We start from the raw sequence: 26,300 nt of genomic DNA on the forward strand, positions 1-26,300 counted from the left end.
TAACAAAACCTTAAGATGGCATAACTTATACTCACGTTCATTTGGTCAAATTGCTACTACATGTATTTATAAACAATTTATAATCAGCATTTTGAAAAGGTATTGAAAGACTAGAATGTTTTCTTTTTCTAGTAGTCCTTGTGTTCTATTGAAAGAAAGCCTGTACTCATTTTTCTTTTAAGGCTTTATTGAAATGAGTTTAAATGTTTCCATGTGAGAGCATAGTAAAGGCAATTGATGAAGGTTAATTTTATTTTGGATTGAAACTTTGGAAAACTGCCCCCTACTCCACTATTCTGTGATGTTCAGTGCTAAACATTTGTAAAATGTGCTGCAAAGTCAGCTTACTCTAACACAGAAATGGTATATAGTTTCAAAATTCTCCAGCCAACCATCTTCCAGTCACAATTAAGTAGCATAAGATACATACTTGCTATTAACCACAATATGGCCAAACAACATGATTCTAAGATAAGAAAGCTCAACATCCAAAATAACACTTCAATGCACTTTGCATCAAAAGCTCATTGCAAAGAAAAATATGCTGGCAAGAGTTGCAGTTTTAAGATGATGGTTCCCTTCTTCCAGAGACTTTACTATGAACTCCCCTGGTGCAATTCCAGGTTTCTAAGTGACCTGCAGAATAAAAAGATGATTATGGTATCAAACACATCAGTTTAAAATGGACACAAACATTAGCTTTCAAGTTATAGGGAGTTAAGGTCAAATATCAGATACCAAGTTACTGACAAAGATGAGCTAAAACAAAAGTGGGCGCAAAAGAATTTCCCTGGAATTCTCAGACATTTGGAAATTGACTTATATTTCTCAATTAAATGTAATACATGATCCCACACAGGGAAATTATTAGGTTAATAAAACACTTTATAGTGTATTTCCTAAGAATAAAATTATTCTCTTAAATAACCACAGGATGGTTATTTGTGAATTTTTTTTTTTGTCCTTGTTCTTTGTTCTTATTTGTCTTTCACTCTTTTTCTACCTTTCCTAGGATGTGGTGTTGCTCATACCCATTTTAACTAATAAATGAACTATTAGTACCAAGTAGTACAAAAGAAATTTTGGAAATTGTTTTCCAGAATACTTGGATTAAAAAAAAAAATTCTTATTTTCCCCTTATTTACTAAAGAAATTCGGTGACTGGAAATAAATAGAAAATTCTGAATAATATCTTGCAGTTTAAAAATGTTCATCAGCTAAAAGACAGGATATAGTATCCATAAGGCATAAAAGAAAAGACTAAGAAGCTTAAACATATAAATGAAAGATTTCTTCAAACAATAAACTAAAAAGCATTTTTAATACATTTGAAAACATTTTAAAAATTTATTTATTCATTTATTTTGGCTGCGCTGGGTCTTCATTACTGTGTGAGGGTTTTCTCTAGTGCCAGTGAGAGGCATCTACCCTGTAGTCGTGGAGATCAGACTTCTCATTTCAGTGGCTTCTCTTATTTTTGAGCACAGACTCTAGGCACATGGGCTCAGGAGTTGTAGCTCTTGGGCTCTAGAGCACCGGCTCAGTATTTGTGGTCCATGGGCTTAGCTGCCCAGAAGCGTGTGGCATCGTCCTGGACTAGGGATGGAACCCATGTACCCTGCACTGGCAGGTGGATTCTTAACCACTGCACCCCCAGGGAAGTCCTTTCCTACACTTAATAAACTATTTATTTTATTTACTTGTTTCTAATCAGTTAGCTGTACATGTGTTAATATGTATATTGATGTGTGCATGTATGGCAAATATTAGAATTGAAGATTATTCACAGTTGTTACTTCTGAGGAGTAGGACAGGGGTGTGGGAAAGAGAGGATTCTTTTACTTTTCACTATGTAATTTGGAACTTTTACTGTAAGTACTACTATTTTAATTGAAAATTAATTTGGAAAGTACATTACCCAAGAGTTGGAAAAGATGCCTTAAGTACACAAATATCAACAATAAAGCATGAAAAGCCCTCACAAATGTGGTTTTTGCTGCTTAGTTACCAAGAAAGGGCCATGTAGGAGGGATTCATCTCAAGATCTGGCCTTACTGGAAGATGGACACTTATTCTGTTGACATGCCTGGGTTTACAAGCATCAGTTAACCTATGGGAAAAGCTGGTCCCCAGAAACGAGCCTCTCAATCAGTATGGACAGGGCACAGTGATATGAGCACACTCACCTAAGGACCATTCACTTACTGCTAATTCACCAATCAACAATAACTACTAAATATCTACTGCCTGGAAAGAACTTGACATCCATGTGGGAAATAATAAGGGAATAAAAGATCTGCTTCCATCAAGAAGCCAACAATCTTCGATGGTTATGAAAGAAAACATACAGGGAACGAAATTATATTTTCAAAATAACATACCAATGAATAATCTTGAGAGCTAGATTTTCCGGACATAGGGTGCATAGATGAGCCTCAGAGGGCAATGAATCACTGTTTCAGAGATCTGTTTTTTCATGATTAAGCTTAAAGTGGTGATTACGTGTGTGTGTGTGTGTGTGTGTGTGTGTGTGTGTTATTTCTGGAGTTGTTACTGTTTTCTTATTTTCTGTGTTCTGTTTTACTTCCTAAAGTTTGCTAGGCCTTACCTTATGGCTCAGACAGTAAAGAATTCGCCTGAAATACCAGAGACCCAGATTCAATCCCTGGGTGGGGAAGATCCCCTGGAGGAGGGCATGGCAACCCACTCCAGTATTCTTGCCTGGAGAATTCCCATGGACAGAGGAGCCTGGCAGTCTACAGTCCATAGGGTTGCAAAGAGTTGGACACAACTGAGCAACTAAGCACACAAAGTTTGCTATTCCCAAACTTATATTTTTAAAATTATTACCTACTTCAAAAAGATCTTCAGTAACAAAGATATGGTTCTAGAAAAGCTATACCTTCAAGTCTCATTATTGTTATTTGTTGTTTAGTCGCTAAGTCATGTCCAACTCTTTCACAAACCGATAGACTGTAGCCTGCCAAGTTCCTCTGTCCATGGGATTTTCCAGGCAAGAATAAAACCATTTCCTCCTCCAGGGGATCTTTCTGACCCAGGGATTAAACCTGCATTACACGCAGATTCTTTACCATTGAGCCACTGGGGAAGCCCAAATCTCATTGTAGCAAATGTCTTTAAAGGAAAACTCAATATTTTGTAAGTATTTCCTGATAACATGGTTGTTCTGCTACAGGAATAACCCATATTAAAAGCCTAATATTCCCTGGTGGCTCAGACTGTAAAGTGTCTGTCTACAATGCGGGAGACCCTGGTTCGAGCCCTGGGTTGGGAAGATCCCCTGGAGACGGAAATGGCAATCCACTCCAGTACTATTGCCTGGAAAATCCCATGAGCAGAGCCTGGTAGGCTACGATCTATGGGGTCACAAAGAATCAGACACGACTGAGCGACTTCACTTTCACTTTCAATATGACCAAAGATTTCAGGCAGTTCTTAAAGCTATGATTTGCTATGATAAGATTATATTTCTAATCAGTCAATAGTTGGCCTCAGAAAACCTGAACAAATCCTGAGCCCTGTGTGACTCAGCCTACTGAGAGATTCACATTTAAAAATGCAGAGTAAAGCAACCAAGCTACATAAAAAGGAATTTCAATTTTCACTTGTGTTTCTTGAATGCTTAGTCACTCAGTCATGTCTGACTCTTGGCAACCTTTTGGACTGCAGCCCACCAGGCTTCTCTATCCATGAGATTTTTCAGGCAAGAACACTGGAGTGAGTTGTCACTTCTTCCTTCAGGGGATCATTCCCAGCTCAGGGATTGAACCCACATTTCCAGTGTCTCTTGGGTTGCAGGCGAATTCTTTACCTGCTGAGCCCCTGAAATTCCTGAAGCAAGCTCAATTCAGAACCTAGTGATTCTGTTTTCAAAATTCCTCTTTCCCTTTCCTACCTTACAACCTCCAGCTGACCCAGAGTCTCTCATTCAACAAAATCCTAAAATATCCCAGCCACCCCTTCTCCCCAGCCTAAACTACTTTTCTGATTCTCTCCCTGCCTTTAATATATTGACCACCTTGGTCTCTCTGACTTTAAAAGTTTCCTTTTCACTTTGTACATTATAATTGAGAGCACAGTGTTGGAATGTCAAAGAACCCTCCTTGCTTTCTCCTTCCCTTCCAGCCTTGTCCATCTCTGACCATTATCTGAAGTCGGCAACATAAATGTCTAAGGAATCAGATAGGCAGGGCAGAAACAGCAGAGATACAAAGCAGGCAAAGATAAAATTCTTATTATTAAGAAAGGGACCAAGAATAGGAACATTTGACACAGATATGAACACAGATTCTCTCCTCAACACTTTTACTCGAATCAACAGAATACTAGTTGGTTAACTGTGGTTAGTATTTCTTAAATGATGAAAAGATAATAATGGTCAATATTTGGGAGTTAACTCGGTTTTAATTCCTTAAGACCCATAATATCAGTTAATTATTCAGTAACCTTGAGAGGTAAATACCATTGTTCTTCCCATTTTACAGAGAAGGAAACTTAAGGCCTCTCAGAGGGAGAGGGAGAGGGTGGGATGATTTGGGAGAATGGGAATTCTAACATGTATACTATCATGTAAGAACTGAATCGCCAGTCCATGTCTGACGTAGGGTGCAGCATGCTTGGGGCTGGTGCATGGGGATGACCCAGAGAGATGTTGTGGGGAGGGAGGCGGGAGGGGGGGTCATGTTTGGGAACGCATGTAAGAAAGATTTTAAAATTAAAAAAAAAATAAAAATAAAAATAAAGATTTGAAAAAAAAAAAAAAGGCCCAGATAAGTTAAGCAACTTGCCTAAAGTCACACAGCTGATAAATAATGGGCTTTAGTTTCAAAGCCAGAACATCTAACACCCAAAGGCTAGACTTTTAACTATAAGTACTCCCCAAACACCTGGTATCAGTTTGGTTCAATTTGCACGTTTAGACCTACTTTGTCCTTTGGCTGTGTGTCCAAAGATAAATTTTTTGATGATTTCCATTCCATGGCATTTGCTTTCCTTGTAGAACTGCTGGTGGCATTTTTGTTCATTGCTGCCCTTCTTAGCTTGACACCTAGGGATGCATGTAGGAGTCATATCTATATTAAACTATTTTTAAAAATAAGTCCACCCTCAGTTTTAGATTCTTCCCTGCTAGAGTCCTCTGCTTCCACCAATAAAAGGTCTGAGAAATGACTTCCCTGATTTCAGGAGGGAAATCAAGTCATAAACATTCCTGATTCTTTTCAATTCCCCCAGACAGAAAGATGTTATTACCAGAACAACTTTGACCTCACTTTGTACGCGCATCTCTGAGTTTTACTTAAATTTCTCTAAGAGACAGAAGTAAACAGGCTTACTCTGTTTGCGGGCATATTCTGCAGCTTTGGGTGCTGTTAACATGGCAAAAGGGTGCAAGGAGAGGTGGAAGGGTGGAGCTTGGGGAACCTGAAAGGAAAACAGACCTACTTTTAAAAGCTGCACCCACTTCATGCTGTAAGCAGCTGCTGGTTATAGCACTTGTCTCAAGACTTGGCCTGTCTCCCTAACCCATCTTCCTGACACATGACCAGCAGTTGAGGACCACCTTTTGTGGGTCATGCGCCTTCCCGTGCTGCCTTTGGTGGCCATTCTTTGCCTAGAATGGCCTTTCACAAAACTGTGCTCTTCAGGTGGCCCCCTTTACCTGGAATAGCCTTTTCTTCCTCTTCTGCCTCAAGGCACTTACTTTTCCTTTAAGATGTGGCTCAAATATCACCTTTTCTCAGAAACTGGTCCAGTTGTCTCCCCAACTTCCTGCTTCCTTGCTGACACCCTCCCAACCCATCCTAAGGCCAAATTATGGACTCATTTGTCTGTGAATGCAAAGCACATTAACACATAGAACACCCCCAGTGGTGATAGTTAATAACCCACTATCTGTTGCACCGCCTTGGAAACTCAAGGTTAGGACCGTCTCTTCAGTCTTTCATTCACACAGTAAGTTTCTGGTGAGCACTACGGTAGGCAGACCCTGTTTTAGGAAGCCGTGGTTGGTAAGACAAACAAGGTTCCTGCCTTTCCAGGGCTGAGTGAGGAGAAAAGAACGATAACCTATTAGATAACCAGGTTTATCATACATTATGACAAATTGAATCAACAAAACAAGTGGTTGTGCTAACAAGTCATTGGGCGACCATCACTTCAGGCAGAAAGGACAGAAAACATGGATTATACAATAAATGTTCTCTTTATAGACGGAATGGTTTATAGTCTCCTCAGCTGGGCACTTCTAGATTTTGTCTCAGTCTTTTTTTTTTTAATGTGGACCATTTTTGAAGTCCTTATTGAATTTTTTACAATATTGTTTCTGTTTTATGTTTTGGTTTCTTGGACAAGAGGCTTGTGAGATCTTAGCCCCCCAATCAAGGCTAGAACCCGAACCCCCTGCATTGGAAGAAGACTACTAGGAAAGTTCCTGACGTCAGGCTTTTATTGAAATGGTAAATGTATTTATTGAGAGTTTGTGTCATATCCAGCATTGTAAAGAATTAAATATAAGCATGAATGATGGCTTCTAACCTCAAGAAGCAAGAATACTGGAGTGGGTTGCCCTGTTGTCCTCCAGGGGATCTTCCCCACCCAGGGATCGAGCCCAGGTCTCCCTCACTGCAGGCAGATTCTTAGCCACCAGGGAAGTCTATGAATATGGGAGTGGGTAGCCTATCTCTTCTCCAGGGGCTCTTCCCCACTGGGGAAGATCAAATCAAACTGGGGTCTCCTGTATTACAGACAGATTCTTTACCAGCTGAGTTGGCTCAGATGGTAAAGAAGCTGCCTGCAGTGTGGGACACCTGGGTTCTATCCCTGGTTCAAGAAGATCCCCTGGAGAGGGAAAAAGCAACCCACTCCAGTATTCTTGCCTGGATAGTCCCAGGGACAGAGGAGTCTGGCAGGCTGCAGTCCATGGGGTCATGAAGAGTCAGACACGACTGATCAACCAAACCATGTGTGACACACGTGGAGCCTCAAGAAGCATGTAATCTGTTCTGAAAGATGACCAAGAACAAAGAAAGTAATTAAAAGGAGGCTTTGTATCTGTGTGGAGCAAAGGTAGGTGTGATAACAGCCCTGCAGGATGATACATGCCTCGTGTAAGGAAGAAAACTGGCTTGCACATCGTCTTGATGCATTTCGAATTCCTTGTTGTCCAGTGGTTAGACTTGGCACTTTCATGCTGTGGCCTACATTCCAGAGAACTAAGATCCCACAAGCCCAGTGATGCAGCCAAAAAATAAAAAGACAGGCCTTTCATGCTTTAGTTTCCCTGTCCACTGGGGAAGAAAGAGCCCGAGTATTTTGAAGGTCACTTCCAGTTCACATATGCTATGACTCCTGATAACTGATGACTTATGCAAGCAGTTAATGTAGCTCCCTCTGTGGTTTATAAGAAAAATTATTTTACAAGTAGGATGACACTGAAGTCCTAAACCTAGAGTTAGCCAATGCTCTTTTTATTTTTCCCTTCAAAGTTACTGATTGATACCTTCATTGTACTACTCAGCTAGGGAGTAACAGAGTTGGGACTGGACACCAGTCTGTTGGTCTCTGAAGAGCTTGCTTTGAATTTTGGATGCAAGTTTGAGTGGAGAGGAGTGATGGGTGCTCAGACACTGGGCTGTGGCTTCGTGAAGAGAGGAGGAAAGAAGAGATTCTGATGTTCTCTAGTTACCTGTCTGTCTTTTTCCTCTTTCTGTCCAATGTTTCACTCTCTTTATCTCCTTTTCCTTTTCCCCTCTTTTTCTGTCAAATGGAACTGCAGAATATTTTTATTGCTTGCTTTATTTGTCAAAGGAAGGTTTATGCTCCTTTTCCTTCAGTTTGAAAATGCGTAGAATCTCTTACATTTATCTGAAGCTAACTGCAAATCACTCCACTATTCTTCATCCATGGAGAATACCATGGATGGAGGAGCCTGGTGGGCTACAGTCCATGGGGTCGCAAAGAGCAGACACAACTGAGTGACTAACACCTTCACCACCTTCACTTTCAACTGCAAAGAATCATTACATGTGAAGTTCTTAATTTTTTTTTTTTTCCTATGGGTCCAAGTTTCTCAGCAGAAAAATGGCTCCCTGTTAGCAAAAAAAATCCCTCTCAGGAGTAGAACTAGAAGTTTGTATTGCATTAACAGAATTGAACAATTCTGGGTCCTTGATGGCTTTCTGTCACCAGGTGGCAGCAGATAGTCCTGAAAAAAAGCTATCAAGCCCGCACAGTACCCATGTGGTGCATGCTAAGTCACTTCAGCCTTGTCCCACTCTCTGTGACCCCATGGACTGCAGCCAGCCAAGCTCCTCTCTCCGTGGGATTCTCCTGGCAAGAATACTGGAGTGAGTTGCCATGCCCTTCTCCAGAGGATCTTCCCAGCCCAGGATTTGAACCCATGTTTCTTACATCTCCTGCGTTGGCAGGAGGGTTCGTTACCACTAGCACCATCTGGGAAGCCCCAAGTAGCCAATTCTAGCGGCCAAAAACTCTACATAATCTGATTAGTATTCAACAGGGCTTTAAGCTTTTGCTTGGGAAGGATTTTAGCTGTTGCTTAGCAGACACTGAGGAATCAAAGTTTAATCATACATATTTTCATCCATTAAAGAAGAACCTTTATCAACTATTTTTTTTACCTACCCTACCTTGTAGTTAAATCCAGTTTTTGTTTGTTTGTTTTATTTTGTTAATAGAAATGTATTTATTTTAATTGGAGGCTAATTACTTTACAATATTGTATTGGTTTTGCCATACATTGACATGAATCCGCCATGGGTGTACATGTGTTCCCCATCCTGAACCCCCCTCCCACCTTCCTCTCCATACCATCCCTCTGGGTCATCCCAGTGCACCAGCCCCGAGCACCCTGTATCATGCATCGAACCTGAACTGGCGATTCGTTTCACATATGATAATATACATGTTTCAATGCCATTCTCCCATATCATCCCGCCCTCGCCCTCTCCCACAGAGTCCAAAAGACTGTTCTATACAAATCCAATTTTAAAAAATTATGTTAAACTCTTAAGGACTGTTTTTAAAGTCTCTCTCACAATTTAATCTTTGAAATACTATGTTTTCATTAAGAGGGCTTGCTAACTCCTTGTTTAAGATGTAGAGGAAAGTACCTGCATAAAGCTGATGTGCAGGTGCAAGGGAAAGGCCTAAGCTGGTGTCCTTGATGCAGGGAGGACCTTGTGAGGTCACAGGGGTAGAGGACCCTCAGATGCTTGTATCTGTAGCTGAAATCATATCATACCCTTTGTGATAATTTAACTAAAGTAGGCAAAGTTTATGTTTTAATAAGGGGCTTCTCTGGTGGCTCAGTGGTAAAGAATTCACCTGCCAGTGTAGGAAATGAAGGTTTGATCACTGGGTCAGGAAGATCCCCTAGAAAAGGAAATGGCAACCCACTCCAACCATCTTGCCTGGGAAATCCCATGGACAGAGGAGCCTGGAGGGCTACAGTCCGTGCAGTCGCAGAGTCAGACACACGACTAAACAACAACAACATGTCTTAATAATACAGTGGATGCTTGATGAGCTCTTTGATTTTTGAATGTTTAGAGAAGTGGTCCTTAACTAGCTGTGATTTTTGCCTCTTAGGGGACACATGGCAACACTGAAAGACATGTCACATCAAGGGGCAGGCGTGGGCAGCTATTGGCATCTAATGGGTATGAAACAGGAGGGAAGGGGGCAGGGCACAACTTTTGAGAGAATGACAAAGCCTGAGGACACAGCATAAACTGATTACAATCAAATGTGTCCAAGATAGCAGACAAGTCAACTTCCACTAGACCTTGATCCTCAATCAGCAAGCTAAATAACACACCCAGGGGTGCCATGCAGTTCCAGTTCAGTTCAGTTCAGTCGCTCAGTCATGTCTGACTCTTTGCAACCTCATGGATTGCAGCCCACCAGGCCTCCCTGTCCATCACCAACTCCTGGAGCTTCCTCAAACTCATGTCCATCGAGTCAGTGATGCCATCCAACCATCTCATCCTCTGTCGTCCCCTTCTCCTCCTGCCTTCAATCATTCCCAGCATCAGGGTTTTTTCAAATGAGTCAGTTCTTTGCATCAGGTGGCCAAAGTATTGGAGTTTCAGCTTTAGCATCAGTCCTTCCAATGAATATTTAGGACTGATTTCCTTGATGATTCACTGGTTTGATCTTGCAGTCCAAGGGACTCTCAAGAGTCTTCTCCAACACCACAGTTCAAAAAACATCAATTCTTCGGCGTTCGGCTTTCTTTATTGTTCAAGTCTCACATGACCACTGGAAAAACCAAAGCTTTGACTAGACAGACCTTTGTTGGCAAAGTAATGTCTCTGCTTTTTAATGTGCTGTCTAGGTTGGTCATGACTTTTCTTTCAAGGAGCAAGCGCCTTTTAATTTCATGGCTGCAGTCACCATCTGCAGTGATTTTGGAGTTCAAAAAATAAAGTCTCTCACTGTTTGCATTATTTCCCCATCTATTTGCCATGAAGTGATGGGACCAGATACCATGATCTTAGTTTTCTGAATCTTGAGCTTTAAGCCAGCTTTTTCACTCTTCTCTTTCACTTTCATCAAGAGGCTCATTCTTCACTTTCCTCCATAAGGGTGGTATCATCTGCATATCTGAGGTTATTGATATTTCTCCTGGCAATCTTGATTCCAGCTTGTGCTTCATCCAGTCCAGCATTTCTCATTATATACTCTGCATATAAGTTAAATAAGCAGGGTGACAATATACAGCCTTGACATCCTCCTGTCCTGATTTGGAACCAGTCTGTTGTTCCATGTCCCGTTCTAACTGTTGCTTCTTGACCTGAGCACAGATTTCTCAGGAGGCAGGTCAGGTGATCTGGTATTCCCATCTCTTGAAGAATTTTCCAGTCCACACAGTCAGAGGCTTTGGCATAGTCAATAAGGCAGAAGTAGATGTTTTTCTAGAACTCTCTTGCTTTTTTGGTAATCCAACGGATGTTGGCAATTTGACTTCTGGTTCCTCTGCCTTTTCTAAATCCAACTTGAACATCTGGAATTTCATGGTTCACGTACTGTTGAAGCCTGTCTTGGAGAATTTTGAGCATTACTTTGCTAGCGTGCGAAATGAGTGCAATTGTGCAGTAGTTTGAGCATTCTTTGGCATTGCCTTTCTTTGGAATTGGAATGAAAACTGACTCTTTCAGTTCTGTGGCCACTGTTGAGTTTTCCAAATTTGCTGGGATATTGAGTGCAGTACTTTAACAACATCATCTTTGAGAATTTGAAATAGTTCAACTGGAATTCCATCACCTCCACTAGCTTTGTTTGTAGTGATGCTTCCTAAGGCCCACTTGACTTCGCATTTCAGGATGTCTGGCTCTAGGTGTGTGATCACACCATCGTGACTATATGCAGTTCCAAGGAACCATCAAAGGACTAAAAGGTGGGGGGTGGCCCATTTCCCGGAATTCTCCACCCCTTCCCCAAAATAGTTGGAGTAATCCTACCACTCATTAGCTTATGAAATTACCAACCCATAAAAACTAACCACAGCACATTTCAAGGTGGCTGTACTTACTCTCCGCTATGGCCCACATTCTGTCTCTGGAGTGTGTTTCTCTCTAAATAAATCTACTTCTTACCTGTCACTTTGTCTCTCACTGGATTCTTTCTGAGATGAGACATCAAAAACCTGAGCTTCATTAGGTCCTGAAACCAGGTACTGTGGGTTTTGACCGGGTTCAAGTTCCAGCCATATGGGTTAGAGTCCAAAACTGGGTTTTGGCAAGATTCTAGTCCCAGCCATGTGGGTTAGAGTCCCACTCAGGGACTGGGACTCGAGTCCCAGCAGTTCAAGTCCCAGTCTGAGGTAAACAGTTTCAGGTGGAAGCCAGGAATTCTGCTAAACAGCTCACAATGCACTAAACAGCCCCAACTCCACCCCCTACACACAAATTATCTGGTTAAAAATGTTGAGACACCCTGATTTAGAGGAATATAGAGGGAATCAGATACATCCCCAACCCCGTGAGTACCAGAACCTTACCCATAGCTATTGTTTTGAGGTTACCAGGTGCCAACCACTAAGGGCTTTACGGATGTAACTCACCTCATTTCCCATAGCAATCCCAGCTTCTGGCTCCTGCTTCTACAAATGAAATCGAGGCTGATAGAGTTTAGAGAACTTGTCCAGGATTATTCTGTTTGAACTAGTAGAGCTGGGATTCGATCCCAGGCTACCCGACTTTAGAATCCTCACACTTAACTCTTACAAAAAAACAGCCTTTCATGTACAGGACACTCATATCCTGTAACAATAAACAAACTCAGGTCATTGAAGGAAAGCCCTTGAAATTCAGTACCCCTAAAACTAAGTTCCTCTGCTGAGTTTATGATTAACCAATCTATCCAAAACATGATTCCCCAGCTTGTCGAATGCCTGTTCTACTCAAGGTTGAGGAGTATAAAAAAAAAAAAAGGAGGGGGGCGGGGAGGTGGGGGGACTGACACCAAGCAGGATCCTGTAGAGCCTGAGACCCGGCACCAAAACCTTTCCATGTTCCTCATTTCTTGTTTGTAGAAAGAAAAAAAAAATGCAGCCTCCTAGACGTTCCTCAAGTTCCAAAGAGCAGATTCAAACAGTTACTAATTAGGGGAGTGACTTAGGCAGAAAGAAACAGTAGGGCTGCAATGAGGACTGGGCCTGGTTCCTCCTCAGGGGACCTGCATAACAATCTGATACAAATCTCTGAGTTCTTCTGCAGAAATTAAGACGACCACTCAGGTGTAAGATACTAATTGTAGGCTGAACACAAGCACAGGGACCCCAGACTGACTGGAGCCAGAAAGCTGATGACTGAAATTACCAGAATAGCATCAGTTACCTCACCACCAACCAATCAGAGGAGGGTTACACACCCTGGAGCCTAACCCTCCAACTTTGCCTATAAAACTTCTTCCCTGAAACCCATGGGGAGTTTGGGTCTTTAAGCATAAACTACCCTGTTCTCCTTGCTCTGCCCTGTAACAAACCTCTCTCTGCTCCAAACTCTGGTGTTTTGGTTGTTTGGCCTCATTTGGTATCAGGCACTTGAACTTGAGTTTGGCAAAACCCCCTTTCTGAGGATATGAGCTATTTTCACTCAGAGCTGGTCATTATGTAGTCTATGTTGTCAACTACAAATTGGCACTTGCCAAGGGCATCTGCCATCTGCCTCTGCAGAGACGGAACCTTGTGTTGCTGCAGCTGTTGAACTTTGGCACACCGTGAAGGGAGTTCAACAGTGGAGAGTGAAGCACTCTGTGCTTCAGAGAAACTGGTGGCACAGATCTTCAGATAGATATTTTCAGGAACTGATTTCATGATCCCAATCCTGACATCTCTTTATATCTAGAAAAGCACTAAGTATTTTCATGGAGACATCAGCTCCTCTTGACTAGCAGAAACCTTTTGTAAAGTAAACGTTTGATTGCATTGAACTGCCCCTTCACCAAAATCTTATATATTGACCTTCCCCCACTACCTCTTTGGAGCCGTCTCTCAGAGCTATCTGAGGTGCTGTCTCCTGGGCTGCAATCCTCATTTGCCCCCAATAAAACTTAACTCACAATTGTTACATTGTACGTCTTTTTAGTGGACAAACAGAACTGGACATGGAACAACTGACTGGTTCAAAATTGGGAAAGGGGTACGTCAAGGCTGTATATTGTCACCCTGCTTATTTAACGTATATGCAGAGTTATTGTTGTTTTTATTCAGTCACCCAGTCGTGTCTGACTCTTTGCAACCCCATAGACTGCAGCACTCAGGGCTTCCCTGTCCCTCACCGTCTCCTGGAGTTTGCCCAAGTTCATGTCCATTGCACTGGTGATGCCATCCAGCCATTTCATCCTCTGATGCCCTCTTCTGCTCTCAATCTTTCCCAGCATCGGGTCTTTTCCAATGAGTCAGCTGTTTGCGTCAGATAACTAAAATACTGGAGCTTCAGCTTTAGCATCAGTCCTTCCAGTGAGAATTCAGGGTTGATTTCCTTTAGGATTGACTGGTTTGATCTCCTTGCTGTCCAAGGGACTCTCGGGAATCTTCTCTAGCACCACAATTCGAAGGAATCAGTTCTTTGGTGCTCTGCCTTCTTTACCATCCAGCTCTCGCAACCATACGTGACCCCTGGTAAGACCATAGCTTTGACTTTACAGACTTCTGTCAACAGAGTGATGTCTCTGCCTTTCAGCACACTGTCTAGGTTTGTCATAGCTTTCCTGCCAAGAAGCAATTGTCTCCTGATTTCATGGCTGCAGTCACCATCCCCAGTGACTTTAGAGCCCAAGAAGAGGAAATCTGTCACTGGTTCCAACTTTTCCCCTTCTATTTGCCGTGCAGTAATGGGGCCGGATGCCATGATCTTAGTTTTTTTAATATTTAGTTTTAAACTGGCTTTTTCACTCTCTTCCTTCACCCTCATCAAGAGGTTCTTTAGTTCCTCTTCACTTTCTGCCATTAGAGTGGTATAATCCACATATCTGAGGTTGTTGATGTTTCTCCCACCTATCTTGATTCCAGCTTGTAATTCATCCAGCCCAACATGTTTACAGAGTACATCATGCAAAATGCCAGGCTGGATGAACCACAAGCTGGAATCAAGATTGCTGGGAGAAATCAACAACCTCTGATATGCAGAGGGTACCACTTTGGCTTCCCTATATATATATATATATATATATATACACACACATACATATATATATACACATACACATATATTTATATTCTTTTTAGGTTCTTTTCTGTTACAGATTACTACAAGATATTGAATATAGTTCCCTGTGCTATATAGTAGGTCCTTGTTAGTAATCTATTTTATATATATTAATGTGTATATTTTAATCCCAAACTCCTAATTTATCCTTCCCTACTCCCCTCCATTTTGGCCCCTTTAATGAATCTGATTTATCTAAGCTAGTTGAACACCCATGTTTGCAAACCTGCTAGATAGATAACCCTGCTAAGACTGGAGGGCTTCACGGTGCCATTCCTTCCAGGATGTGATTTTCCATATTTGTCCTCTGGCCACTTGAGTTGAGACCAAGCAACTACGTCTGCCTACTGCCTGCCTTTGTCCTCTGCTAGGCAAAGACGATGAAGGGGAGAAAACACAATGTCTGAAACAGAGCGACTTGGGCTCAGATATTTATATGTATGTGTTGAAGGGGGTGGTTTCAAGGGAAAGCATAAAAGGGGGAAATCCTAGAAGGGAGAAATCTGCAGGAAAAAAATCAAACAGGATTAAAGCAGTGTGGTTTGCTTGACTCTCTAAGAAAACAAAAAAAGTAGTCTTTCTTCAAAAGCCAAGAAGAGCGTGGTTTCTGAGGAGCATTAGTCCTGGGATGGCTTATACCTCAACCAAGGAAGCATGCCAGCTCCAATATGAGATAGGAAATCTATGAGAAAGTGATCTTTTCAGACTCACCCACCCTTGTATCCCTGCCTCTGCCACTATAACAAATGAATAAATGAATGGAAGAGTTGAAACCGGAGAGATCAGAGAGGGGGTGCTGATTTCCTCCATAACCCAGGGAATTTGAGTCTCAAGACCAGGCCAGCTTACATATGGACTAAGGTGAGAGGACCACTGGATTCAGTTACGACACTTCGGAGTAAGTGCTAGAGTCCTAAGGCGGCCCTCGTAGACTCCTGACTTTATATGACCCCACTGTTTGCAGGACGGTCTGCAGGTAAGACAGCAAGGCAGGCGGTGTTCCTGCGGCTGCAGCCCTGCTCCTGCCCTGGCCTCCCTTCCAAACCCTGGTGGGGACACGGGAGTGACAGTGCGAACAGAAGGCCGGTGTGGGCTCTCCTGGCTTCCCTCTCTGCCCAGCCCTGCCCACCCCATCTGCCCTTTCTTCTTCTTCTCTTTTCTAGAGGTTATCCAAAGGCAAAGGGATCAGCAGTTCACTTCTAAAGAGAAGCCCATATTTCAAATGTTTAGTAAATATTTATATATTCATAAATAGCAAAACCTGAACTAATAGTAAAGATAATTCAGAATACTCTGGGCTATTTGTTTTCTATTTTTCAAGATTAGTATATGGAAACCCAAAGAGGGGAAGGGACACAGTCAGAACTCAACCTGGACTCCCTGATCTTTTGTACTTCAACTGGACTGAATTCCAAGCAGTCTTGTGGAAAGGAGACATGTGGCAGCAGTAAACTAGATAATTTCTCATGAGAATGAACATTGCAGATCTCATCCTAGTTCTAGAAGTTACGGTACATCATACAAGAGGAGCACTTGGATTTACCAGACCCATATTATGAAGAGTGTAAGTGAGAACTTTTGTTAATGCAGAACAGAGACAGCATCTAGACTTTAAGGTGCTCAAGTCTCTGCCTCTATTTATGAATTAATAAAATGCATTTGCTATTATGAGTATAGTCCTCTATGTAGTGAAAGCATCTCAAGTAAGGTATAATTACATTTGGTTTTATATATTTTGATATGAAGCTGTTATTTCATGCCTGAAAATACAATATTATCAATTTATAAAATAAAGAAATTCTCCCTAAAATTCCGTTATGCTGATAGTCTCAGGTCATCCTTACCTTGGCAGCACCAGAACTGCAAGAAGAGCCAGCCCCATAAATTTTAAAGACTTCCTCAATCGGGATGCTGTTCTATTAAACAACAAAATAATAACAAAAATATATTATCATATCATGACTTTTCTTTTATTATAAAATAAAACTATTATACCTTCTGCACATTCAGTACCATGCGTGGAGAGCATGGGCACCAGATAAATAACTTCAAAATAAATGGATAAGTCAGAGTACCCTAACATCAATTATTTATGCACTATTTTTTCCCTTAAATACATATTTTTTTACAATACAATATAGAAGGCAGTCTTTTTATTAACCTTTAAAAATTAAAAATTTACTTTCAATAAATTTTACATATTTAGAAACATTGGCTGAAAAATAAAATAAGATTCTTTAATATAAAATGCACATTGTAGATGCAAAATCTGCATAGATGCAAATAATGTTCTTTTCCTTACCATTAAGATTCCAGCATAAGATGATAAAATCATTGCTTCTCGTTCCCTGTGGTTTGGATATACGGGTCTACCCCGAAATGACATTTTCCTAAGGGGGAATATGAATAAGAATGGAGGGTTTATTCTTGTTCTTTTTAACAAGAATTTTTGACAAAATTGTGATAATAATCATAAGTAATAAATAATAGCCAATGGCTGCTTGCTATGCATTTATTCACAAAACTGATATGATTAATCCATCATCAGCAAAGTATACACTTTGAATTTTGAATCTTCCAACAGTGGTGATGAATTTACCCTCATTTACCCATGATTCCACAGGTATCAAACCCCAGAGGAGTGGCCACTATGGTGGGCAATTGTGGTTTTACCAACCTATATCCTTTTCTGTTCTTGTGGCAATTGCTTGGGGGTAACTGCTTTCCCCCTGTGTAAGCCTATAAAGCTTCCCCCTGTATAAGCTTCTAGGGGCATGATGCCCCTAGATTCCAAGGATGGAAAATGCACCGTGGACTAATTCAGCCAGCATGTTCTCTCCCTCACTCTACCCCCAGATAAGTCAGAGCAAACAGTGCCATTGAGACACAGTTCTGTGCTTTTTAAAAATCCATTCTCCCCTGGCCTGACTGTTGTGATAAAGCAGGGTAAAACTAGAAACAGTGTCCACTCAGAGGAAATAGCCAAGAGGTAGATCCTGATGACCTGGTTTGAGTTTTGAATTAAGCTGTGCCTGATGCCACTCTACCCATGGACTTTCCAGATACAGAGACAATAAATCTCTCCTCTTTTTCTTTCTTTTTTTTTTCTTTTTCTGCTTGAGTCCATTCAAATTGGATTTTCTGCTTATTGCAACTAAATACTAACTGATCCAACCATTTAGCACCAGGTGTGTGTTCTAAAGCAACAGAGCAGAAAAAAAAAAAAAACAAAACTGGCCCCTTGAACAAGGGATTCAATCCTGGCGTCATCAGTTTCATGTTCTTTCTAGCTGAATGAGTCTGCCTGGCACATATAGGTGTGGTTAGTCGCTCAGTCGTGTCCAACTCTCTATGACCCCATGGACCGTATCCTGTCAGGCTCCTCTATCCAGGCTTTTTCAAGCAAGAATAATGAAGTGGGTGTCATTTCCACCTCCAGGGGATCTTCCTGACCCAGGGATCAAACCCACGTCTCTTATGCCTCCTGTATTGGCAGGCTGGTTCTTTACCACTATCGCCACCTGGAATGCCCCACATTTGGGAGAAAATGCCAATAATTCTGGCAAGCATTAAAACAGTGGTGATTCAAACTGCTTAGCTCAGGTACACATCTGGTTAAATGCTTAAGAAGTTATGTTTGATGGTCCTTGGGAAAAGATTGTAGCTTTACCCAAAATACTGATCATTTTTTTAAAAAATCAAGGCATGTACACAATAAAGCACAGTTATATTTCTAAGACAAAACATCTTATGCAAGAAAGATCTGTATCTGACAGAAACCAGTTCACAGGGATGCAAAATATGTAAGCACGGATAAGACTTCCTCAAACTGACGACTGTGAGATTTTTTCAGGTTTCTAGCTGGAGACAAATACTCCATAGTATTTTCAAATCAGAGTGCCTTGTGATAAACTTCCTCTATCATTACTCATTGGTTAACAAAACAAAACAAAACAGGAACAAGGACTATTCAACTTACACTTTCTCCCACTCCAGCCAAGTTAAGTCTTCTGAGTGATCCAGCCATTGCAAAGCAACATTGATGGCCAAGTCATAGTGTGCCTGGAAGCAGGGAGCACAGAGAACAAAGGAACAGGCTGAGACATTGACTGATGCTCACCCTGGCAATGACAATGGCACGGCTAAGCCTGTTCTCTTTTGTCATGTCCACAACAGTGAGGATCACCAGCGGTGTCCCGTAACCTGATGCTCAGATAGAAATAATTAGTGTTCTTCCGGCATTACATTTAACTCCCCACTAGACCAATGTGTGTGTGTGTTGGATGGGTGGGTGGAGGTGCCAGAAATGATAGATTCATGAGATACTATACTGGGAATCAGGGAATCTGGGTTCAAACCTAGGTTACTGCTAACAACTCATGGTACTATATCCTTGGGTGAGCAATTGCTGTTCTCTGGGCCTCAACTTCCTTGAATTATAAAATAGAAAAAGGGGAAGGTAGAGGAAGATGGACATAGAGAACAATTTCTAATTTGGTGTAACATCAGAAATGTGCTCCCAGGGTCACAGAGGAGGTGTGTCCACCTGATGAGTTGAGGGAATCCCTAGAGACTCAGAAAAGAGGCCTCGGCAGAGCTGGGCTTGAAGGATGAGGAGAATTTCCATAGGGGAAGGACCTCCTAGGCAGAGGGCCCAGTGGAAACAGGGAACTGCAGGTAGACCTGGGTAAGTGACTTATCTTCTATGTGGTAAAAAGCTAAGGACCAATTAATTCTGTGTTCATTCTTATCGTATTGACCACCTTTCCCTGGTCATTTCTAAGTTTATTCACCATTTATCTGTCAAATCATTCCTTCTCAGCTTGAAGAAGAAAGGTCAGTTTTGTTTTTGTGTTTGTAGATGAATTCCAAGATTCTACGTCATCTTAACATTTTCTAAAAGATGTAACAATGTAATTATTTCTCTCAGGGACTGAACCAAACTGAAAAGAGAAAGGAAGAAAAAGAGAGAAAAGGAAGGAAGGAGGGAGGAAGGGAAGGAAGGGAGGAAAAAAAAAGAAAGGCAGTAATCACTTGTTGAAACCTAATCGGAAGACTGATGCCTGGATAGCTGGAGCTGCCATCACCTGCTTGCTCATTAGAAAGGCACGTCTCCAGCCTCACCCCAGACCTCCTGAATCAAAACGGTCTTGGAATAAGACCTCATTAAAGTTTGACCAGCACTTATCTAATTGGTTTAATTTCTCTATTTAATACATGCATAGAGAAGTAGCTTAGAACATGAAGCCTTCCTTAACTGCTCATTCAGCACCAGGGAAATCAGACAGGGATGGGTGAGATTAGGGGGAGACACGTGGCCCTATCTTCCTCATCAGTGCAAGAACAGTAAATGGGTAGCATAAAAAGGCTGAGGGCTTACTAATCTCTTTTGAATTAGATCTCTTCACAGCTTCTTTAATTTATGTGAAGTAACTTTGATTACATAGCATGAATCTGAGTTTCAACAGGTATAATCACAGGAATTAAGGATTATTCAATTACTTGGTTTTTCTCCATGAATGCTAAAAAATTATTACATTTTAAAACTATACAGTAGTAGTTTAATCTCATCAAAAGGTGTTCACCATCATGGCTGTCATACTTTTAATTGTGTACTCATTTTGCTTTTTTTATCTTTTCTCTCATAAAAATAAATAGCGAAAGTCTCATGACTTTTTACTTTCTCATTCTTCGTGCTTTCAGTTTAATGAGTTGAAAAGACCACATGAACAATCCTAGGATGACAGATGAGAAAGAGGAAATTCTGGGGGAAGGGGATCAAGATTAGCCTCATTTATGACAGACGTTAGATCCTCTTCCTCCCTGTAACACACATACGACACAGATGTGATTTGCAGCAGCATCCCTGTCTTTACCATATCATCTAGAAAGGTGAGTTGCCTTCTTCCTTTTGGGTCAAATTCATTTTCCCGAAGTCTGATGCCAATGTAATCTCCCCTTAAAAACAAGAGAGCAGGATTGAACTAGCGGGAATGACACAGAAGCGTGGTCTGCCGAAGATTCCTCCCCAATTCCTCCCTCCTCCACCAAATACAAGAGAAGTCACCGATGGCTCTGGTAGCTGAATCAATATTCATTTTGATTTAAACAGCCATTCTGCAACCCTGCAGATTTAAAGTGTCCAACCATAATGAATAAATAAAACTCACATAGAACTGAATTTCTAGGAAAGCAGGGAGTATGATAAACCCCCAATAGGCAGAACAGATGTTACAAAACCGAAAGGATTGAGACCCCCTCTTTGAAGATTCCCCTGCTGCTCTTGACTCCTCCTTTGAAGGTTCCCCTGCTGTCCTTGCTAAATTCAGGCAGAATGTCTAAAGTTGATAACTTCCAGATATATGATATGCCATACAGATGTGTTAGTTAGCTTGCAGGCTTTTTTTCTCCCGTTAGAATGCAAATACCATTAGGAGCATTAGACATAAAAACATATCAGTGATTCCGCTTTCGTGTATACTTATCAGGTCCTTCCCTAATGGATTTTTAATAAGGGGAGAGTAGAATAAGGGCTCTGGGAGGTGAATAGAAAGGGGTAATACCCGAGGAAAGTTGGGAGGAGAGACTGTATGTAGGAAAAAAGACTCTGGGGTCTCCAAGGTCAATCTCACAGTGTTACATAAGTAGAGTTCTGTTGGTCAAGGTCTTTACCAAACATTTTGGGCAAGTTCCTATGCTGGAGATAAATTTGCTTTTGGATTCTAAAGTGTTTTGTGTTGTTAAGCTATTCTAGATTGATAAAAATTATTGAAGTTTTGCTTTGTAATTTCAAGACACTTTATTTAAAGTAGCCAGGCTATGGTTTTTCCAGTGGTCATGTATGGATGTGAGAGTTGGACTGTGAAGAAGGCTGAGCGCCAAAGAATTGATGCTTTTGAACTGTAGTGTTGGAGAAGACTCTTGAGAGTACCTTGGACTGCAAGAGATCCAACCAGTCCATTCTAAAGGAGACCAGTCCTGGGATTTCTTTGGAAAGAATGATGCTAAAGCTGAAACTCCAGTACTTTGGCCACCTGATGTGAAGAGTTGACTCACTGGAAAAGACTCTGATGCTGGGAGGGATTGGGGGCAGGAGGACAAGGGGACGACAGAAGAGGAGATGGCTGGATGGCATCACTGACTCGATGGACGTGAGTCTGAGTGAACTCCAGGAGTTGGTGATGGACAGGGAGTCCTGGCGTGCTGCAACTCAGGGGGTTGCAGAGAGTCGGACACGACTGAGCGACTGAACTGAACTGAAATTGATTCTTTGGATAAAATTAAACTACATATATATATATATATATATATATATATATCAGTTCAGTTCAGTTCAGTCGCTCAGTCGTGTCTGACTCTCTGTGACCCCATGAATCAGAGCACGCCAGGCCTCACTGTCCATCACCAACTCCAGGGGTTCACTCAGACTCATGTCCATCGAGTAGGTGATGCCATAGAGTCATCTCATCCTCTGTCATCCACTTCTCCTCCTGCCCCCAGTACCTCACAGCATTAGAGTCTTTTCCAATGAGTCAACTCTTCACATCAGGTGGCCTAAGTACTGGAGTTTCAGCTTTAGCATCATTCCTTCCAAAGAACACCCAGGACTGATCTCCTTTAGAATGGACTGGTTGGATCTCCTTGCAGTCCAAGGGACTCTCAAGAGTCTTCTCCAGCACCACAGTTCAAAAGCATCAATTCTTCGGCGCTCAACTTTCTTCACAGTCCAACTCTCACATCCATACATGACCACAGGAAAAACCATAGCCTTGACTAGATGGACCTTATTTGGCAAAGTAATGTCTCTGCTTTTGAATATGCTATCTAGGTTGGTCATAACTTCTTCCAAGGAGTAAGCGTCTTTTAACTTCATGGCTGCAGTCACCATCTGCAGTGATTTTGGAGCCCCCAAAAATAAAGTCTGACACTGTTTCCACTGTTTCCCCATCTATTTCCCATGACGTGATGGGACCAGATGCCATGATCTTCGTTTTCTGAATGTTGAGCTTTAAGCCAACTTTTTCGTTCTCCACTTTCACTTTCATCAAGAGGCTTTTTAGTTCATCTTCACTTTCTGCCATAAGGGTGGTGTCATCTGCATATCTGAGAAATATCTTATTGAAATATCTTATTGATATTTCTCCAGGCAATCTTAATTCCAGCTTGTGCTTCTTCCAGCCCAGCATTTCTCATAATGTACTCTGCATAGAAGTTAAATAAGCAGGGTGACAATATATAGCCTTGACATACTCCTTTTCCTATTTGGAACCTGTCTGTTGTTCCATGTCCAGTTCTAACTATTGCTTCCTGACCCGCATACAGGTTTCTCAAGAGGCAGGTCAGGTGGTCTGGTATTCCCATCTCTTTCAGAATTTTCCACAGTTTATTGTGATCCACACGGTCAAAGGCTTTGGCATAGTCAATAAAGCAGAAATAGATGTTTTTCTGGAACTCTCTTGCTTTCTCCATGATCCAACGGATGTTGGCAATTTGATCTCTGGTTCTTCTGCCTTTCCAAAAACTAGCTTAAACATCAGGAAGTTCACGGTTCACGTATTGCTGAATCCTGGCTTGGAGAATTTTGAGCATTACTTTACTAGCGTGTGAGATGAGTGCAACTGTGAGGTAGTTTGAGCATTCTTTGGCATTGCCTTTCTTTGGGATTGGAATGAAAACTGACCTTTTCCAGTCCTGTGGCCACTGCTGAGTTTTCCAAATTTGCTGGCATATTGGGTGCAGCACTTTCACAGCATCATCTTTCAGGATTTGAAACAGCTCAACTGGAATTCCATCACCTCCACTAGCTTTGTTCGTAGTGATGCTTTCTGAGGCCCACTTGACTTCACATTCCAGGATGTCTGGCTCTAGGTGAGTGATCATACCATCGTGATTATCTTGGTCGTGAAGATCTTTTTTATACATTTTGTGTATTCTTGCCACCTCTTCTTAATATCTTCTGCTTCTGTTAGGTCCATAACATTTCTGTCCTTTATTGAGCCCATCTTTGCATGAAGTGTTCCCTTGGTATCTCTAATTTTCTTGAAGAGATTCTGCTGCTGCTGCTGCTGCTGCTAAGTCACTTCAGTCGTGTCCAACTCTGTGTGACACCATAGATGGCAAGCCACCAGGCTCCCCTGTCCCTGGGATTCTCCAGGCAAGAACATTGGAGTGAGTTGCCATTTACTTCTCCAATGCATGAAAGTGAAAAGTGAAAGTGAAGTCCCTCAGTCATTTGAAGAGATCTCTAGTCTTTCCCATTCTGTTGTTTTCCTCTATTTCTTTGCATGGATCGCTGAGGAAGGCTTTTTTTAATCTCACTTTGCTATTCTTTGGAACTCTGCATTCAGATGCTTATATCTTTCCTTTTCTCCTTTGCTTTTCACTTCTCTTCTTTTCACAGACATTTGTAAGGCCTCCCCAGACAGCCATTTTCCTTTTTTGCATTTCTTTTCCATGGGGATGTTCTTGACCCCTGTCTCCTGTACAATGTCATGAACCTCAGTTCATAGTTCATCAGGCACTCTGTCTATCACATCTAGTCCCTTAAATCTATTTCTCACTTCCAGTGTTTAATCACAAGGGATTTGATTTAGGTCATACCTGAATGGTCTAGTGGTTTTCCCTACTTTCTTAATTTAAGTCTGAATTTGGCAGTAAGGAGTTCATGATCTGAGCCACAGTCAGCTCCTGGTCTTGTTTTTGTTCTTTGGCTGCAAAGAATATAATCAATCTGATTTTGGTGTTGACCATCTGGTGATGTCCATGTGTAGAGTCTTCTCTTGTGTTGTTGGAAGAGAGTGTTTGCTATGACCAGTGCGTTCTCTTGGCAAAACTCTATTAGCCTTTGCCCTGCTTCATTCTGTACTCCAAGGCCAAATTTGCCTGTTACTCCAGGTGTTTATTGACTTCCTCCATTTGCATTCCAGTCCCCTATAATGAAAAAGATATCTTTTTGGGGTTTTAGTTCTAAAAGCTCTTGTAGGTCTTCATAGAACCATTCAACCTCAGCTTCTTCAGCGTTACTGGTTGGGGCATAGGCTTGGATTACCGTGATATTGAATGGTTTGCCTTGGAAACAAACAGAGATCATTCTGTCATTTTTGAGATTGCATCCAAGTAGTGCATTTCGGATGCTTTTGTTGACCATGATGGCTACTCCATTTCTTCTAAGGGATTCCTGCCCACAGTAGTAGATGTAATGGTCATCTGAGTTAAATTCACCCATTCCAGTCCATTTTAGTTCGCTGAATGTCAATGTTCACTCTTGCCATCTCCTGTTTGACCACTTCCAATTTGCCTCGATTCATGGACCTAACATTCCAGGTTCCTATGCAATATTGCTCTTTACAGCATCAGACCTTGCTTCTATCACCAGTCCCATCCAGAACTGGGTGTTGTTTTTGCTTTGGCTCCACCCCTTCGTTCTTTCTGGAGTAATTTCTCCACTGATCTCTGGTAGCATACAGACACACACACATATATATGTATATGTATATTTATAAGTTTATATTTATATTAGTTCTGAAATTCCAGTTCTTTGGATGAGATATGTAGACGAATTGGCGTTCCTAATTATGGTTTCTTCTTTATTACATAGACCTCCAAACACATATATGTAAAATGTATGAATTCATATTGTGGCATTTCTTAAGCACTTGTTAAAATATAATGATCTTAATAGGCAGAGAAAAGTTATTTAATGGGGACTATAATGAGGTTTTTAATAAGTGTATTATTGTTATGCCTATAATCATGAAATAGAACCATAATAACCTTTTTTTCCCCTTTTTATATGGTCTTTGATTTTCACCAGCCTCTTAACAAAGTGTCAAGTCAACAAAAAGCTACCACAGGAGAAAAAATTTCCATGGCAAAACTTAATGTTTTCTTTATGTGTTTAAAATGAAGTTTGGATGGCAAAAAATAGAGATAAATTATTTAACTGATAAGATTCACAATAGAAGAAGCAGAGGCTGCAATGTAAATGCTGCACCCTTGGGTACATTTTTTCAGGAATCTCACTCATGTCTTTTACTAGTCGAACCCTTTCAAAGGCATACCCTGCCCAGCGCAGACTGGACCTCTCAGCTCACATCCTAGGCTGAGGCGTAGGGATGTCTCAGTTGTGCGTGCTGCTGGCAGAAACATCCTCTTTAGAGATTTAGCATCCTGCTTTGCACCACATGTGAGGCCTTTGGGAGAGGAGACATAGGCCAGATCATCTGGCTGTCTCCTATACCACGAACAAATTCTTCCTTAGGCTTTTAACCCCTCTGCCAATATCCAGACCATCTATGACATACAACCCACCAAATGCTCAGTGCAATAAATGTAAGCTATTTTCTATCAGACTTACAAGAGCTTTTTCATTTCCTTCTTTAGGAGCCTTCTTTCCATGATTAAAGGCTTATCCAGCTGAGCAGGTAACTGCAGCTACACTGCACCTTTATCCTTTGGAAAGACCCTGCGTCTCTGAGCCTTGAAGCTACAGCAGCAAATCAGAGAGAATTTGAATAAAGGATGCTATCACTCCTAATACCAGTCATG

General features: G+C 41.5%; 1 protein-coding gene across 1 annotated transcript; it reads right to left on the reverse strand.

Annotated features, from left to right (window-relative positions):
• Positions 1-166: 166 nt before the first annotated feature.
• Positions 167-20,705, reverse strand: C2H2orf80 (chromosome 2 C2orf80 homolog). The gene is made up of 7 exons (XM_069578168.1): positions 20,630-20,705; positions 18,733-18,815; positions 17,056-17,143; positions 16,598-16,669; positions 5,355-5,442; positions 4,947-5,068; positions 167-636 (listed from the first exon to the last, which is right to left on the reverse strand). Exons 1-7 carry the CDS (start codon positions 20,630-20,632, stop codon positions 628-630), a joined length of 465 nt encoding a protein of 154 aa, XP_069434269.1. The 5' UTR covers positions 20,633-20,705; the 3' UTR covers positions 167-627.
• Positions 20,706-26,300: the final 5,595 nt, after the last annotated feature.

Source organism: Ovis canadensis, chromosome 2, assembly GCF_042477335.2.
Source record: "Ovis canadensis isolate MfBH-ARS-UI-01 breed Bighorn chromosome 2, ARS-UI_OviCan_v2, whole genome shotgun sequence".
NCBI classification, from domain to species: domain Eukaryota; kingdom Metazoa; phylum Chordata; class Mammalia; order Artiodactyla; family Bovidae; genus Ovis; species Ovis canadensis.

Coding starts and splice junctions, on each gene's coding strand:
- C2H2orf80 (XM_069578168.1), bottom strand. Junction 16,670..17,055: donor CTTATGCTGGAATCTTAATG/GTAAGGAAAAGA, acceptor GTTGTTTAATAG/AACAGCATCCCGATTGAGGA. Junction 5,069..5,354: donor AGAATATGCCCGCAAACAGA/GTAAGCCTGTTT, acceptor ATGCATCCCTAG/GTGTCAAGCTAAGAAGGGCA.